This window comes from Narcine bancroftii, chromosome 4, assembly GCF_036971445.1.
Source record: "Narcine bancroftii isolate sNarBan1 chromosome 4, sNarBan1.hap1, whole genome shotgun sequence".
NCBI classification, from domain to species: Eukaryota; Metazoa; Chordata; class Chondrichthyes; order Torpediniformes; family Narcinidae; genus Narcine; species Narcine bancroftii.
Window position 1 is genome coordinate 75,422,780 of NC_091472.1, and position 19,168 is coordinate 75,441,947.

General features: G+C 40.2%; 1 protein-coding gene across 5 annotated transcripts in view; it reads right to left on the reverse strand.

Moving 5' to 3' along the window:
* LOC138760695 (utrophin-like) overlaps positions 1-19,168 on the reverse strand; it is a 632,519-nt gene that overhangs the window by 123,676 nt on the left and 489,675 nt on the right. For all 5 annotated transcript variants that reach the window (XM_069931641.1, XM_069931640.1, XM_069931644.1 and 2 more), the window contains 2 exons: positions 14,737-14,893; positions 10,846-10,975 (listed from right to left, as the gene is read on the reverse strand). In XM_069931641.1, the coding sequence (XP_069787742.1) occupies positions 10,846-10,975; positions 14,737-14,893 (287 nt within the window). The remainder of the gene's footprint in view (positions 1-10,845; positions 10,976-14,736; positions 14,894-19,168) is intronic.

Sequence of the window (19,168 nt, forward strand, 5' to 3'; positions counted from 1 at the left end):
GGCATTTCTATGTTGTCATGAATTGGAAAGCATGAGGTATCAGCGCTATGAAATAATTTCTTGTTGTTATGGTCTTTCCTTTTGGAATTATCAGATTAGCACAAGATTAATAACCTGATCTCTATTTTAGACCCAGGTAACCAATGATAGAGCAGAGGCCATAGAAAAATTAAATGATAAAATGATAGCAAGAAGAACAGCTACCCTCCCAAATAGGATGCCACTAATTATTTGCTGGCAGAGAAAAGAGGAATGGAATGTTGTTCTTACATTCCCCATAATTCAGAAATTATTACCAATCTGGTGAACCACATGAGGGAAGAAGCTAACAAGCTACAGGTAACTTCTAAGGGAATGTGGAGTAATTTATGGCATTGGCTTTCCGGCTTAGGGACCTGTTTGACCTATGGGATATTGATTATGGTAATTGTTGGTTTAATTCTTTGTAATTCTTTATTTACTTTGTAATTGGCGCCATAAAAATGTGCTGCCAAACAATTATTACTTAAATTATGATGACTACCAACAAACTCACTTCAACAATACTCAAAGGCTGTAAAGAAATGGTAAGGCACTATGACCCGAATTAAACAGAAGAATATAGTTGTAACGAAGATGAATATCTAGCAATGCGCCAATATCCTATGGGTTATTATCCACACCCCCTCCCCATCATGGCTGAACCTGTAGAATGCAAAGACAGCGTAAGTAAATAAAGGTGGATGAATGAAAAGAAAAATAGGTTGGGTATGTTAATCCAAAGGATTAACAAGGTGGGATCTGTGGAAGAAATTTTTATCTAGAAATGATTTACACTGTTACTAACATAATTGCCACTGATTTGTAAAATAAAGTTTGTGGTGACAACTTTCAAATTTATACCAAATCTTACATTGTTGGCAAACAGCCTGTTTTAATATAGTATCTGGCACCTATGGGGATTGGTAGATGCTGGATAAGAGAATTTTCCGATTGCTGGAGATTGTGTGTGGCATGATTGATGAACTAATGATGAGGTGTGATGATTTTAAACTTCCGTATTTTGTACCTACTTAGTTTCTGTGATTTTCTTTTGCCGGTTAATTGAGGCTGCCAGTTGCTTGAATTCTAGACAACAGAGTTCTTACTGTATTTAGAAGCTAAGTTGTAGCCTTAACCATAGTCAAGGACATTAACAGTGGTTATTGAAACATTCTTTGTATTAGACAAAACTAAGATTTTAAAATAAAAAATATATAATGAAGGTCTTAATGGGTTTATCCCATGATGTCATCCTATTTTCCGCAACAGATTGTTTGTCTCTCTGTATACCTGCTTATAGCCATGAATTTTGGAGACGGTAAGCAGTGGAGATGTATCATGTGAAATCATGTCTGTGAATCAATACTCAAGGTCTCAAATCAGTTAATTTTGTTGACAGCCTTCAAAGGTGAAATTTTTGAGAGTACAGAGTTTGTTTGTTCCTGTAAGGATGAAAGGCACAGTTAACAGGCATAAAGAACCTTGGTTTTCGAGAGATATTGGGGATCTGGTTAAGAAGAGAGAGGTGTATAGCAACATAGAGCAAATGAGGAATGAGGAAAAGAAAAAATATAGGATAAAAGAAAGGAGAAATCAGAAGGGCTAAAAGAAGACATCGTTTCTTTGGCAGACAAGAGGAAGGAAAATTCTAAGGGGTTCTACAGGTATATTAAGAACAAAAGGAATAAAATTGGTCCTCTTAAAAATCAGAGAGGTCAGTTATGTTAGGAACAAAAGAGATTGAGGAGATCTCAAATGGGCTTTTTGCATCTCAGGAAACTGGCACAGACCATACAGAAGTGAGGCAAACAAATAGCGAGGTCAGAGAACCTGTACAGATTAAAGAGGAGGTTTGCTGTCTTAAAATGAATAAAGGTGAATGAATCACCAGAGTCCAACAGGTACTCACTCAGGCCTTGAGGGAGGCAAGTCCAGAAATTGCAGAGGCCCTGGCAGATGTATTTAAAATATCCTTAGCCACAGATGAGGTGCCAGAGGATTGGAGGGTAGCTCCTATTATTCTGTTGTGCAAAAATAACCCAGAAAATTGTAAGCCACTGAATCTGATCTCATTAGTAGCTAAGTTATTGGAAGGTGTTCTAAGAGGTCAGACATACAAATATTTGGATAGTCAGGGACTGATTAGGAATAATCAATGTAGCTTTGCGCATGGTAGGTTGTGATTAACCAATCTTATAGAGTTTTTCAAGGAGGTTACCAGGAAAGTTGATGAAAAAAAAAGACTGTGGATTTTATCTACATAAACTTTAGTAAGACCTTTGACAAGTTCTCACATGAGAGGTTAGTCAGGAAGGTTCAGTTGGTCGGCATTCATGGTGAGGTAGTAAACTGGATTCAACATTGGTTCTATGAGAGAAGCCAGAGTGATCGTGAACGATTGCTTCTCAGACTAGAGGCTTGTGATGAGTGGTGTGCCTCAAGGATCAAAGTTGAGTCCATTGTTTGTCATTAATATCTGGATGTTAATGTGGTAAATTGGATCAACAAGTTTGCAGATGACACAAAGATTGGAGATGTAGTGGACAGCGAGGAAAGCTTTCAAAGATTGCAAAGGAATAGAGATCAGCTGAAAAAATGGGCTACAAATTGGCACATGGAATTAATGCAGACAACTGTGAGGTGGTGCATTTTGGAAGGACAAACCAAGGTAGGAAATATTGTACATGGTAAATGGTAGAGCACTGAGGAGTGTAGTAGAACAGAGGGATCTGGGAATTCAAATACATAATTCCCTAAAAGTGGCATCACTGCTAGGTAAGATCATATAGAGATCTTTTGGCACATAGGTTATGTTTTGTTTTTATCTTTGCTATATAAAGGACACTGTTTGACTTGCTGAGCTTTTCCAGCATTGTGCTTTTAATGTGTCCATTGCATCTGACACAGGAAGGATGTGATTTTGCTGGAGGCAGTGTTGAAGAGATAGAATTTTGCCTGGATTAGGAAACAAGTTCTGGAGGGAATTTGGATTGATTGGATTTGTTTTCTCTGGAGTGAAGCAAGCTGAGAAATGACCATATTAAATTATGAGTGGCACAGATAGAGCGTCAAAATCTTTTCCCCATGGTAAGGGGTTTCAAAAACATAAATGCACAGGTTTAAGGTGAGATGAAGGAGTTAAAAGAAATGTGGGGTAAATATTTGTTTCACAAAGATTAGTTAATAACTGGAATGTACTGCCAGAGGCAGTGGTGGAATCAGCTAAATTTGATCTTTATAGGGTATTTAGGCATTTAGACATGTAAATTGGCAAGATACAGAAGGATGCACTTCTATGGGATCAGTGTACATGGGCAAAAAGGTCATCATGGATTTTTAAAAATTTTATTTTATTTAAACATACAGCATGGTAACAGGCCATTTCAGCACCCAAGTTCATGCCGCCCAATTTACCCTAATGAATCTACAACTCCAGTATGTTTTTGAACTGTGGGAGGAAACCAGAGCCCCTGGAGAAAACCAACGCAGACACAGGGAGAACATACAAACACCTTAAAGACAGCACGAGATTCGAATCTCAGTCTGGTTCAAATCGCTGGTGTTGTACTAACCGCTACGCCAACCATGCAGATGGACTGAAGAGCCTATTTCTGTGCTGTACAACTGATTGATGTGAGAGCAAGCATGTCTGCATTGTAAATAATCATATGAAATCACAGGAAGGGTATGTGGAAAATTTCATCTCAAGATGATACAATCAAAATACAATTATAAACAAAATTCAGGAGACTTGTTCATGAGCAGCCTTTGTTAATGAACAATTCAAAAATCTGTCAAGTATTCTCTGTCAAGAAAGCGCCCTAAATAGGCAAATTTGGACAATTATTAAGGCCACTTAGTTACTGAAATTAACAGCCGACATGTAATAATTCTGGATCAAGTTCAGAAGGACCTTCCTTTCAATATCTTTGCATTTGTGCCACCCTTGAATTTGATGGGCTTGCACGAGAACTAAACAATGATTTGAAATAAATATATTGTTTCATGCTTTGTAACTCATAATAGATTTTCAAGGGCACTGACGCACAACTAAATGAGTCCAACTGCATTTTATTCCCAGTGTTTGTGACATTATCACATAATTTTCCAATTGTATGCAATTCTCAATGGGAACATCTGTGACCTTGATTAGTTTTTAAAATGCATGTAACACAGCATGCCGAAGCTTTTCTTAAAAGCTTTTGAGCAGTGATAGATAGCTGGACTTAGGTCAATGGAGAACATCACAAGGCAGTAGGAAATCCCCCTACTCTTTGCCTAACATTTCCTTGACAATCTATATTAAGCAGATTTATATTATTATCATTACGCACTAACTTGCTGCCTGGTTTGCCAACAAGAAATGACAATGCTGCCAGAGCTGCTGTAACAGCAGCTCTACCACTGGTGTGGACCCAGGAAATCAGAGAGCAGAGCCTCAGTGCTGCTTCAAAGGGTTCAACCACCCTGTTCTAATACTGGCGGCTGTGTACAGGCATTAAATGTCCTGTCAGAGGAGCCGACAGTGTTTTTAAACTAAAATCCTACAACCACCGGTGTATGCCCAAGGTAGTAGTGGGTAGTGCCTGTGCTCGGTAGTAGTGACGAGAGGTTGCAGACTCTGGGGAGCAACAGACCAGCGTAGAGTACCAGAAATGGGGAGAACCCCATCCGTTGAGAAGGAGAAGCAGAAGAAAGACCTAACAGAACAGTAACTATGCCAGTGGACCAGCAAGTGTCTCAGTGGCTGAGGGACTCACACAGTCTGCGGTGACGCAGTCAGGGGACCCGCATGGGCAGCTGGAGACTGGCTCATGGGAAGCAGGTATCATAGCCAGAATTTGAAAGGGTGCATAAGTAGGGCTCCCAAAGAGCCTTGGGTACTGAATGTTTCCTGATCATGTCAGTGGTTTGTATCTGGAGCTCGGGTTGCTGATGGATCAAACAGGAGTCTGTGCAGATGCAGAGAGGCTACAGGAGCACTGAAGATGAATCCACTGGCATTCAGCGTCTCTGAAGGGACTTTCTTTTGCTCTCTCTCTTACAGTAAGGGGTACTGGGCATCATATTACAAGCTCTGTATTACTGCATGAAAATGAAGGAATCTTGAACTACATACTACATGAGTGTGCAGACATCAGAAGCACTCGACAAAGAATTGCTGGAGGAATTCAGCAGATCAGGTAACTATCCAGTGATAGAAATAGTCAGTCAACAATTCAGGACTGAACTCTTTACCAAGACTAAGTTAAAATGGTAAAATTACATATATAAATGGGAAAAGAAACTAAGGGAGGGACTCAGAGGTGTCAAAACAGAATAAATGAGAGGTAAAAAGACATGTTGAGGGAGAAACCATTGGAGGTGGGATATAAAAGTATGTGTGAGTGAGAGACACACACTATCTGTGGGAAAGGAAATGGGGGAAGAAGATGGGGGGGGGAAAGAGGTTGTTTAACATAAACTGGAGAAGCTAGTGTTAATTCCATCCACTTGGAGGGTGCCCAGGTGGAAGTCGAGGTGTTGTTCCTCCAATTTGCTGGTGGTCTCAGTTTGGCAGTGCATGAGACCATGGACAGACCTGTCAACGAGGGAATTGAAATGGGTGGCCACTGGGAGATCCACTCTGAATACAAGTGCACTGATATTAATTCAAAATTTCAGGTGTTTTGGATAAAATATAATGACATTAATGGACAAACAATTTATGGAGAAATAAAATGCTGAATTCAATAAAGCCCTGGTATGACTCAGTCTGGTATTCTGAAGTCATAAGAGGTTCTGTAAGGTGGAATTCTTCAGGAACATCTCCATAGGATTTAGCACAAGACAGTGTTGATGGTTTCTTGGTCTTATTAAATGCATATTTTGCCAAGCTCTGCATTGCAGTTATTAATACTCTAGATGAGGTTAGACAATGTGCAGGTAAAGCTCTACCTCACCTGGAAGGACAGTTTGTGGTCCTGGACTGAGGTCAAGGAGGAAAATGTAGGGACAAGTTTTGTACTTTCTGCTGTTCCAGTAGAAGTGCCTGAAAGGGTGGAAGGTTGGGTGGGAAAGGAAAAGCAGATAAAGGTGTCTCAAAGAGACTGGTCCCTGAAAAACAAACAGATAGTGGTGGAAAAGGGAAGATGTGGTTGTGGTTGGAAGTGGAATCGGGCTAAAGTGGTTGAAAGCATCGGAGGATAAGGTGGGTGGAAAGTGAGGACCAGAGTTACTCCGTAGTTATTCTGCCTGGGGAGAGGGTGTGTTTGGGGTAAAGAGTGAAGTACAAGAAATAGAGGTGATATGGGTGTGGGCTTTATCAATAACCATGAAGTGAAATCCACATTTATTAAAAAGGATAAGTGGAAGGCCTCATCCTGGGAAGTACAGAAAATGTGAGAAAGGGATAGGCATACTTACAGGAGACATGATGGGAGGAGGTACAATCCAGGGTGCTTCAGAGTTAGTGGGTTTGGAATAGAGATCAGTAGTAGATAGTTTGTAACCCAAGAAAGAGACAGAGAAGACACAAAAGGAGAGAGGGGTGTCAGAAACAGTCCAAGTAAATTTAAAGGCCAGAAGAAGTTGACAGTGTCAAGTTCTGCATGAGAACAGGGGCTATCACTATCAATGTAGAGGAGTAAGTGTTAGGGACTATTGAACATACCCAACAAAAAGGCAGGCATAACTGTGGCCCATATGCTTTCCCAAGGCTACTGTCTGGAGGAGATGGGAGAAGTTAAAGGGAAACCCTTTAAGGGTTAAGGACAAGTTCTTCCAAGTGGAGGAGAGTGCAAGTTGGTGGGTCTGAATAGCTCTGTGTTCAAGAAAAAAGTGGAAGGGCTGAGGCCTTCCTGATGGGGAATGAATTTGCAAAGGAATTGCACTATCATGGTGACGAGAAGGCAGTGGGGGATGGAAGACTGGAATTCTTCAGAGGTGGAGAATATGATTAGTGTCCTGGATTTGTGGAATTCTCTACCCAGGTAAGTGGTTGAAGATACCTCATTAAGCATATTTAAAGTTCAATTAGATAGATTTTTTACATAAAAAAGGAATTAAGGGATATGGGGAAAAGGAAAGTAGATGGAGTTGAGTCAATGATCAGATCAGTCATGATCTTATTGAATGGTGGAGCAGGCTCGATAAGTCAGATTACCTACTGCTGCTCTTATTTCTTATGTTCTTATGTAGGTGGGAAGGGACTGGACGAAGGTGAACAAGATGGCATCAGGGTATGAGGAGATAAATTTAGAGGGGCAGGAGCTAGCAGAAACAATGTCTGGCAGGGCAATTCTGTTTGTAAGTTTTGAAAAAGAGATAGAAGCGAACAGTGCAGGAAACTATTAGATTGGAGGTGATGGCAGGAGATACTCTGAAATGATAAGGTCTGGGACATGACACCCTGATGATGGTTGATGTGGACCTGATCTCAAGGTAAATATGAGGAGACTCCAAGACTTGGCGCCCGACCTCAGCAAAGTAAAGATCAGCATCCCAAACCACATCGGCACCTCCCTTGACTGCAGGCTTGATGGTAAAGTTAGGGTGGGTAGTCAGTGAGTGGAGAGCAGCGTGTTCAGGGGAGGGAGTGGAGGTTAGAGTGGGTGAGTGGAGTGGGGAAGTTCAAGCAGTAAATGTCCCATCAACAAATGGAGGTGAAATGGTTAAGAGCAGGAAACATGCTGAAGGGCAAGTAAATGGACCATTGGTGGGGGAGTTAGGATTTCTTGTCAAAGCAATAGGCACGGAGAATGAGGCGGAAGAACCATTCACTATCATGGTGAGCGCAGAATTCATTGAGGTACAAAGGTGAGATCTTTCATTACAGTACGGAGGGTGAGATCAGAAGAGTTGGAAAAAGCAGGGAAGGAATTGAAGCTAGGATGAGATTAAAAAAAATAGTGGATAGTGGGGGATGGGGAAGGTCTAGGGGGCTTTAGAGGGTCAGGGATGAGGAGGCAAAAAGAAATGGAGAGGTAACAAGGGTAGGTGGAGGTGCAGAGGTAGTTGAAGAAATGTGAAATTGGGGAGTTTAGTAACAGAGCAACTCTGTAGAATTGACAGAGAGACAGTAGGCCTCAAATGGCTGATAAACGGGACTATACATAAAGAACAGACACTCATCTGATGGATTTAATTGTGGTGGAAGAGCACAAGTGAAACTGGTAGTGGACATGGCGGCTCATCCATCCTACATTTTCTCATGAAGTAAAACAAAAGTCTGCAGACACAGCAATTGAAGTAAAAATACGATGTTGGAGAATCTTAACAGGTCACTCTTTCCTCATTCTGTCTTTCCAATCCCTTGTCATATTTTAAAAAAATATTAATTATTCGTCTTAATGCCCAGTTTCAATATGAGAACAGGTTTCAAAAAGAACACATTTCTTCCCATGAAAACCATCAAGAAAATGTTTTCAACCTATTCCCCACGACTGAAAATAACTGCCTTAGCACTGGACACATAACTGATGCAGCCACAATAAGTACATTTAAAAACTCTGCAAAATAGAAGAATTGAAATGAGCCAGTTCACACCTCACAATCACACTGTATCATGAATGGAAATATAAACTCAACCAGTAAATAAAGGTTAGTAAGAGAACATAGATATGGCATATACAAAACAAGCTAGGTCTTAGATGCTGACAGCAAAGGTCATTGTAAAAGTGGAGTCATCAATTAGATTAAGAACCATGATTGCCCATATGGTGAACAGCTTGTAATAAATGAATCACATATCGTGTGTTATAGTTCCACTTGAGAAATGTCAGGCTGCAAGAGATTTCGATGAACCGACAATCATAAAGCACATTTTTGTGTCATAAAATGTCCCAAACGCATTAGATATAATCAATTATATTTTGAAACTTGGTCATCTTACGCACAAGTCATCACAAAGAACAAAGAGAAGAATCACCTGTTAAACTGCATTGCAGGGGAAAGATAGTGAGGGCAAGTAAATGGGGATGTAGATTGTACAGGTACACGATCCTTTATCCAGACATCTAAGATCCAGAAAGCTCCAACTCAAGTCGGTCGGCCAAGGGACCGGCAGCACGAGTTGGGCGGCCGAGGGACTGGCGGTTGGGGGAGGTGGCTGGGTGCCCAAGGGACCGGCGGTCGGGGGAGGCGGCCAAGGGACCGGCGGTCGGGGGAGGCGGCCGAGGGACCGGCAGTCAGGGGAGACGGCCGGGCGACTGGGTGGGGGTGAATACGGCAGCACAATTCGGGCGGGCTTTCCGAAATCCGGAAAAATCAGAAATTCGGAACACATTCTCCCCCAAAGGTTCTGGATAAAGGATCATGTACCTGTATATGGCAAGAGGGAACTGTGGACAAAGGCTGAGAGTCATGAAATGCAGCAGTGACAACACCCAAGTTTCAGGATATTATGTTATAGTGTTCATCCATTGGAATAAAATAAAATTGGATTTATTGTTGACTAAATTAGACTTGTAGATAATCATTGAATTTTGTAATCAAGATACTTAATTCTTTCTGGAACCACCTTTCTGCTGCCAAAACATAGCTTTACTGTTGATCAAGTTTCTATGTAATCTTGTCAACTGAGAATGCAAAAGCGGTATCAAAATTGGTGTCCAGTTACATCAGCTTTTGACTTCTTTCCTGGTGTGCGCCAGTTTCAATAAATAGCTAGTGATACAAATAGCAACTCTTTTCCATTTGCTCCTACAAATGAGTTTCAGTGGTGGTAACTAAGGAATAATTTTGGACAGGATATCAGAAGAGCTTCTTTTCAAATTGTGTCATAAGATTTCAATGTCTATTTAAATCAGGGGGGGCCTTGCTTTAACCTCTCAGTTAAAAGCTGGCATCTCAAACAGTGGAGCATTCCCTCGACATTGAATTGATAAACTCAAATGGACTTTATACAACATTCAAATGCAAATTAAAATCCTATAACTACATTTGAAAATGAGCACAAAAAGTAAAGCAAAGTATGAACTTTAATTTTGTTACATCTTGTATCCTGCTGTAATTTTACCTGACTGTAGAATTTAAAGATTTTACCAACTAACCCAGCATCTTCTTTGGCTTGGCTTCGCGGACGAAGATTTATGGAGGGGGTAAAAAGTCCACGTCAGCTGCAGGCTCGTTTGTGGCTGACAAGTCCAATGCGGGACAGGCAGACACGACCAAGTAAAATGGATAATTAAAATATGAATATTAATATAAATTTTAAATGGGTAACCAAAAATCATAAATAAAAAATGTTCAGTTTATAAATACTATGTTTTGAATTTACTTATTTTACACAGGGGCACTCCAGTTTAGAGGGTAAATATAAAACTGTAATTGTTTTTCTTCTGGTTTGTGCTAGAAAGTTGACAAATGAGAATCCAGTTAGATTCAGTTGTGTCTCTCATTTCCCTGCACTTGCAACATAGGAATTTTGAGATGGCTTAGGGATATTTGATGGCACTTAAAGAATGATTTGCTGTAAAAAAATCACATGGTTATGCTTCTAAAATATATCAGAATATGTACATTTTTCAGATTATCAATGTAAAGATGTGACACATACATTTTAGAAGGCAGTTATCTATTGAGGCAAATGCAAATCAGAATCTTTAAGGAGCTAGATGAATAGAACCATTAAATTCCAAATACTGTAGCAACAGCGTCCTTTCTTAAACTGTTGGACCACCATTTTTACTTGGAGTTTTAATGAAATTGCTTAATGGATCTGAAATTGTGCATCACTCTTCACTCTCCAACTTGACATCAATTTTCATCAATATAACAGGATGAATGGCCAAGGGATTTGAAGCAAAATGGTTCATTCTTGATGAGAATTATTAATCCACTGACCAGTTTTAACATGCAAATGCCGCCGTGGTTCTTCAGGCCCTTCAATGGGCTGATCTGCAAGGAATAATCGTGCAGAATCCAGTGCAGTTAAGATTATGCCTTCCTTATCCAGTAGCTCACGTTTGAGTTCCTGCATCAGAGAATTTAATCAAGAATGAGAATTCCACATTATTTATAGTCAACCTACCTAATTTTCTAGTATTTTTTCTTGCTCATAATTACACCTAAAGGATTGGGAATATATTAAGCCTCTGTATTTGGCTCTTGAATACAGAGCATAATTATTACAATAACAACAGGAGTTACAGCCGCATACAGAAATAATTTTGGGGGAGGGAAGTAATGTGAATTCTGTGAAAGGGTAAAAATATGTTCTAAATAATTCTTCAAAAGGATATCTGTATGGCATTATTAAGATGAAGGTGAAAGATGAGATCAAAAAGAACAAGACAAATAATGGCCACATTAAAAACTAAGTTAACAATAATAGTGGAGAGATCAAGAATAACTCCATGTAATTTTATTGCAGGGATCAAATTAGCGACAAAATACTACATTTGATATTGGTTATGTGTTGATCATGTCAGTCCCAATAGCTTAATGCATCCACGAAAAGTTAACAAACATTTGGGATGAAACAATGTAAACAATCTGATATTAATTCCAAAAATTAATCTCCATAGAACTGTGACATACCAGCTTGAACAAGACTGGTACAAAGTTGGTTGAATTGCTGTACTGCTAATATGGTCTTGCAATGGAAACTCATCAAATTATACTTAATTTTGAAGTGCCACATTAGCACCTTGCTTTTGAAAGGAGCTGAAGATTCAAAGTAACCAGGCCACATGCAAGCATTTAACAGTAAGAGTCTGACAGATCTGCAAAATGGCAGAAGCTTCAATGAGCTTTCAGATGTTCTCATTTCTTTGGCATCATTTCCATTGTATGTCATTCATGTCAAAGTGATCACACTCTATTATCAAAGGGGTCTGATTTCAGGCCACAGTCTGGATACTTCAGCACTAAATCCACACTGATCCATATATCCCACTGAGCTATCTTGAAAATGATGCACTGTCAGATCAAGACCCCTTCTGACCTATCAAATGGATATAAAGAAAATTCCATGGAACAAATTAGAGCAGAGTAAAGTTCTTTCTCTCCCTCCATATGTCCAGTTCTCCTGATAGGCCTCCTGTACATCGAGGAATCTGGGGGCAGCCTGGGAGATTGCTTCATTGAGGAAGTAAGGATCTCCTGAGGTCAACCAATTTCATTACACCATTGCCACACTGACATAGCCTCATGTACTGCGAAATTAAGGCCACCTACAAACCGGAGGAATAATACCTTGTATTCCATCTCTGCAATCTCCAGCCCAGTGCTGTCCCTGTTGACCTCCAATTTTTGTTAACCCCTTTCCCTGGTCACTCTCTTTCCTTCCCCCGCCTCCCTTCTTCCAGCTTCCTTCTATCAGAGATACCCTTATTTGCACACTCTCCCCCCTCACATGTTCCTCTCTCTTCTCCATCTCTCTCTCCTCTCTCTCTCAATAACAACTGTCAACTTCATTCTCCCATCTCACCTGAATCCACCAATCACCTGTTAGTCTGAGCTCCTCCCACTTCCCACCACCTCCCTTCTCTCCCATCTCTTTCTTCTGGTATCTGCATGATTTTTTAACATTCCTGATGAAAAAATGAACACTTAAGGAGAGCCATAGACTGAAATCACAAAATAAATTTCACTTTTTTTACGTAGTCTGTATGAGAGTACAGAAGAAACCAGCTAAATGACTGCTTCACAGGAAAGGAGGCCCATGAAATTTGAGCAAAGACCTATGGGGGCCAAAGCGGAAAAAAACATTGAGAATGGCTATGTTGGTCCATAGCAACTGGAAATTATCTTTTTTTTAACCTTCTTTCACATGGTGAATGCTTTCAAAATGATTAACAAATAATTACTGATACCTCCTTCTCAGATACAATTTTTAAAATTTACCTACTAATTCGAATGCCTTTGAAAAATATAAACATTATGTTAACAGTTCATATCTCTGGATCTGTTGAATTGTAGTACCCAATTGAACTCTTTACATTTCTACATGGGGAATGAAAAATACTTTCCGTTTTTATAACTGATATAAAGGGTTAAAAATTCAGGGATACGTTGTTTTACACAGAAAGTTGTGGGTGGCTGGAATGCCTTGATTGTGTAAGCTGGAACATTCGAGGCATTTAAGAGACGCCGAGACAGGCTCATGGATGAAAGAAAAATGGAGGGTTAGAAGGAAGGGATGGTTTAAGTTTTTTTTTGTAGGAATATATTGGTTGGCACAACAACAGGGCCAAAGGACCTGTACTGTGTTGTAGTATTCTATGTTCTAACTTGGCTTGTTATCAAATACTGAACATAATTTGAAGAACAGAATAACTGAAAAGAAAATATTATTTTCCTCCCAAAAACATTTCTAACTCATCATTTCCTCGTTTCCCAGATTCATTGATCTTTTAATTTCCATTCTTTATCCAAACATAATGGAGTCTGGCAACATTTATTACATGTTAGGTAACAGCTGAGGAGAAAGAAAATAAAGTTAACTGTGCAGGTTAATGATCTTTCATCGGAATTGGTTCAGATAAAAGCTCCTTGACCTGACACATTAATTGTTTTCTCCTTCCACAGAGGATACCTGACCATTGAAGGGTTTCTATTTATTTTAACTTCAGATTTTCAGCATCTGCAGATGAGCATTTTTGTCTAAATAATATGTGTAAATTGAATCTTGCCGACAACATCTTCGTGCACTCCCTCACTGCCTTAGTGAGCAGGGATGAATATTGCCAATTCTCGCTGCATCTTGCACTTTGGAAGCCAACACATGCTACATTCTTGAGGGAGTTTGGCTGGCTATTGGATTCCTTCCTCAATTACACCCATTCCAAATACAAGAGCAGATCATTTTTGGTCAGATAGGGAAAAATGTAATGTAAAAGGATCAAAATATTTTCATAATTGCATAGCACAAACAAAGAAATTGAAATATTTAAGGTCATCAGGATGTCATCCACAAGAACAACTGTAATCCCCACGTTTCAAGCAAGACTGGCTACAGTTTAATTGCTGCTTGATTCGGTCAAGCTGCAAGATCATTTGAGAGATCATCCAAAATGATAATTATAAGTGTCTGCAGATGGTTCCAACAGCAATACTTGGCAGTTCCACTGCGCTTGTAAAACAATTCATCATCATAATGTTCGGTACTGGAGCATCTATACACAAACTTTGTCACTGGGCCTCACATGGAAATACCAAGGTAGATGCCAAGATTTTGTCAAAGAGCTTGATGTTAAGTAGCATTCTTTAATGTCCAGAAATCTATCCATCTTGAAATCAGTAACTGAACCTCTTCTCCTCACTGCTGTATAAAGCAATTTCTTCTAATCTCAGTCTTCAGTGGTCAACCCTGGACTGTGACCTAGTTCTCAGTGCCCTAGCCAGTGGAAACATCAACCCAAATTCTATACTGTTAAAACATTTGTAAGAATTGTTTCAAGGAAAGCAATTCTTATCTTTTGATAGCTTCGGCTCACTCCTGTGAGAACCGGTGAGATCTGGAGAAACTTTTCTCCAAACACTTTATCTCAAAAGATCAAGGGACGATCATACTGGAGGTGTAATCAAGTGAGGACCTTTTTACTCTTGTACTCAATTACTTTTAGAATGAAGTTTAACCTTTCATTCTTTCCTAATTTCTCACATCTGAGCATGTATTTTTGATCACCAGTATTTCATTCTCTCACCATTTAAAAATGCTGTTCAAAATGTACAACACCTCTGGTTATTCAACCTGAGGACTGTGGGGAGAGATGGGATAAGTAATCTTACCCGACAGTGGTCCCGCTGCTGCAGTAACGTCTGAACATCACCTCCAACAGGCATCTGTTTTGTTAGCGTTTCATCTTTGAGATTTAACCACTTGTTTAATTCTTCCAATGATATCAGCAGTCTTCTCCATCGATCTGCATTTGCTTCCAAATGAACCCTGGGACAAAAACAGGAAATGGATGCTGTCAACAGTCAACAATATACACAGTGAAAACTTAATTTTCAATTAATCAATTAAAAACAATACAATTTTTATTTGCCAAGTGTTTGCATGCAACTTGTGCAAAGAGGCTATTAAAGCACCAATTAACTGCCCTGATTCAAGCACCATCTTTAATTCAATAAAAAATTCACATTTTAATGTGGATCTCCGTGACTATAGTTTGCAATTGAACATTCATACTCATTGATGAGTAATGAGAGCTTATTGTCATATGTAACAAGTTCAAAAGGTAAGCGGAACGGCCAGTGGGGAGCAGCCCAGTGTAGGAGAAGGTATTTAGAGACTTTGGCTCAAGAGGCCCAGTGTAGGAGTGGGGACTTAAAGGCCTTGGCTTGAGAGGCTTGGCAAGAAGAGGCTGAGGACATACAACTGGGAAGGTCAGTTAAGATCTTTGCATAGTAACATTGAGGAGATGGCAACTAGGGCACTGGCATGCTCCAAATGCAGGATGTGGGAAATCTGGGAAGACACAATTGTCCCCATTGACTACACATCCAGCTGCAGCTTCTTACAATGTTAGGGAACTGGAGTTGGATGAACTCCAGATCATTGACAAGGCAGAGGGGGTGATAGAAGCTACAAGGAGACAGTCACACCCAAAAGACAGGTAATTAAGTGATTGTTAGAAGAGGGAAGGGGACGAGGCAGTCAATGCAGAGCACCCATGTGACTGTGCCTTCAACAATAAATATCATGTTTTGGAAACTGCTGAGGGAGCAGGGGAGAGGAATGATCTATCAAGGACAAGTTGTAGTGATCAAGTCTCTGCCACATAGTGATTGGGGATTCAATAGTTAGGCAAATAGGTGGGAGGTTCTATGAACAAAATCGAGACCACTGGATGTTATGTTGCCTCCCAGATCTCAGGGATGTCTCAGATCGAGTCCACAGCCTGAAGTGTAAGCATGAGCAGCCATATGTCATAGTCCTTTTTGGAACCAATGATATAGATAAGAAAAAGGATGCAGTTCTGAAGAGGGAATATAGGGAGTTAGGAAGGAAGCTAAAAAGCAGGATCTCAGGATGATCATCTCAGGATTGCTGCCTGCGCTATTCGGCAGTGAGGGTAGGAAAAGGAAGTTGCGGCAGATGAATGCTTGGCTGAAGAGTTGATGCAGGCCAAAACGGTTCAGATTTGTGGATTATTGGGATTTCTTCTGGGGAAGGTTGACCTTTACAAAGAAGACGGGGAACACCTAAACTGGGTAGGGACTGATATTCTGGCAGGCAGGTTGCTAGAGCTGTTGGGGAGAGTTTAAACGAGTTTGCCAGGAGGTTGTGAACCAGAATGTGAGTGCAGAAAATAAAGCAGCAGGTGGAAAAGCTGATGAAATGTGTGTGGATTTGTAAGGAAGGACAGGCTGGGGAGGAAGCATAAGTGCAGTCAGTTGGAGGATTTGAAATGTATCTATTTCAATACAAGGAGTATTAAGAATAAAGGAGATGAACTAAGTGCATGGATCAGTAAGTGGAATTATAATGTTTTGGCCATTACAGAGACTTGGCTGATACAAGGATAGGATTGTCTGGTGCAAAGTCCAGGGTTTAGTTGTTTAAAAAGGGATAGGATAGGAGGTAAAAGGTGGGGGAAAGTAGCATTACTGGGCACAGCTGCAGAAAGGGTGGATGCTGAGTCAGTGTGTATGGAAGTCAGAAATAGGAAGGGAGCAATCACTCTACTGGGAGTAGTCAAAAGTCCCCAAATTGCACTTGGGTCACTGAGGAAGAGACAAGTAGAAAGATTTTTGGAATTTCTGGATGCAGAAATAACAGGGTTGTTGTTATAGGAGATTTACACCTCTTGACTGTAAGGATAGATGCGGCAAAATTTGTCAGATGTGTCCAAGGAGGATTCCTAAAACAGTATGTGGACCAGCCAACTAGAGAAGCCGCCATACTGGATCAAGTTCTAGGTAATGAACCTGGAAGAGGTGACAGACCTCTCGGTGGTGGAGCATTTTGGTGAGTGACTACAACACCTTGAGCTTGAGCACAGCTATGGACAAGGATAAAAATAGAAAAAATGGGAAAGTGTTTAATTGGGGAAGGGATAATTATGAAGAAATGTGGAAGGAACTAGGGAGAATAAATTGGCAAAAGATGTTCTCAGGAGAAAGCATAGAAGTAATGAGGAGGATGTTTAGCAACCACTTACGTGGGGTTCTGGATAGGTTTGTCCCACTGAGAGGGGGAAAAGATGGTAGCAAAAAGGGACCGTTGTTGACAAAACAGGTGAGACAGCGAGTTAAGAGGAAGCAGGACGCATACATTAGATTGAGGAAGCAAAAAAACAGGAAGGGCTCATGAGAAGGATATTGTAGCCAGGAAGGAATTTAAGAAAGGATTCAGGAGAGCTAGAAGGGGGCATGAGAAGGCCTTGACAAGTAAGATTAAAGAAAACACTTAGGCATTCTATGCATATGTGAAGAACAGAAGGACGATGAAAATGAAGGTGAGGCCGCTTAAAGATTAAAGGTGACAACAAGAGCCTGGAGGTGGAGGAGGTTGGGGAGGTCCTAAATGAATTATTTACTTCAGTATTCACCAGAGAAAAGGACCTTGATCAAGGTGAGCTCAGATTAGAACAAGATTATGTGCCGGCCACATTGAGATTAAGTAAGAGGAAGGGCTGATTCTTCTTAAAAAAATTTGGATTGATGTCCCCAGGACTCTGGCAATGATCTTTGCATCCTCCTTGGCAATTGGGAAGGTTCTACAGGATTGGAGAGAGGCAAATGTGGCCCCCTTGTATAAAAAAAATAGGGAGAATCCTGGAAATATGGTCCAGTGAGGCTTACATCAGTGGTGAGAAAACGATTGGAAAAGGTTCTTAAGGACAGGATTTACAAGCATTTAGAGAAGAACAGTCTTCTCAGAGATAGTTAGTATGGCTTTGTGAGGAGAAGCCCATGCCTCACAGGCCTATTTCATTATTTTTGAGGTAATAAAAGCAATTGATGAAGGTAGGGCAGTCGTTGTGGCATACATGGATTTTAGTAAGGTATTTGACAAGGTCCCCATTGGGAGACTTGTTCAGAAAGTCATGAGTCAATTCAAAATTGACCTGTTTATAGAAAGCAGAGATCAATAGTAGATGGAAAGTATTCTGCCTGGAGGTCAATGAATAATGGAATTCTGTAGGGACTTTGTGACTTTTATAAATGTCCTGGACAAAGAAATAGAAGGATGTGCCAGTAAAATAAAATGTAGAAGAATAGAGGGACCTTGGGGTCCAAATCCATAGGTTGCAAGCAGGTTGATAGGATAGTCAAGAAGGCCTTTGGTAGGCTGACTTAATTATTCGGGAGATTAATTTCAGGAGTCTTGAGGTAATGTTGTAGCTTTATAAATCTCTGGTAAGACCACTCTTGGAATATTGTGTTCAGTTCTGGTCATTTCATTACAGGAAGGATGTGGGAGCTCTGGAGAGGGTGGAGAGGAGATTTACCAGGATATTGCCTGGATTGATGAATGTGTCTTACAAGGCAAGGTTAGCAGAACTAGGGATTTTTCTCTTTTGATAAGAGAAGGTCTACAAGATTATGAGAGGCATGGTTAAGGTAAATAGTCATCACCATTTTCCAAGGGTGGGAGTAGCAAACACCAGAGGACACCTGTACAAAGTAAAGTGAAGGGAGGAAAGTTGTTTTTTTCAATCACAGATTTATGGGCGGCTTGAATGCACTGCCAGGGGTGATGGCAGAGGTTGGAACAATACTGGCATTTAAGAGACTCCTGGACAGGCACATGGATGAAAGAAAAATAGAGAGTCATCAAGTAGGGAGGGTTTAGATTTTTTTTTGGGCACAACATCGTGACCTATAGGGTTTGTTCTGCTCTGTATGTTCCACATTCTACAATGTATGGATACAGAATTTTTTTTACTAGCTGCAGCCAAACAGGTACACAAGATACGCCAACCACAATGATATAAATTATAAAATCATGCCAAACAGAAAATGAGATAATTAATTAAAAAAAGGATAGATGGATAACTATTCACAGTTGCTGTTTGCACAACAAAAAGAAAGTGACATTTAAATAGTACAGACATCTTTTGGTGATCTGAGAGAGTTGATGGTTCAGGTATTGCTGGGAGATTCAAGAGCCTAATAGATGTTGGATAAAACAATTATTGAACCTAGAGACGCTGGACTTCAGGCTCCATTACCTTCTGCCTGAAGATAGCAGATGTTGGTCTTATTGAAG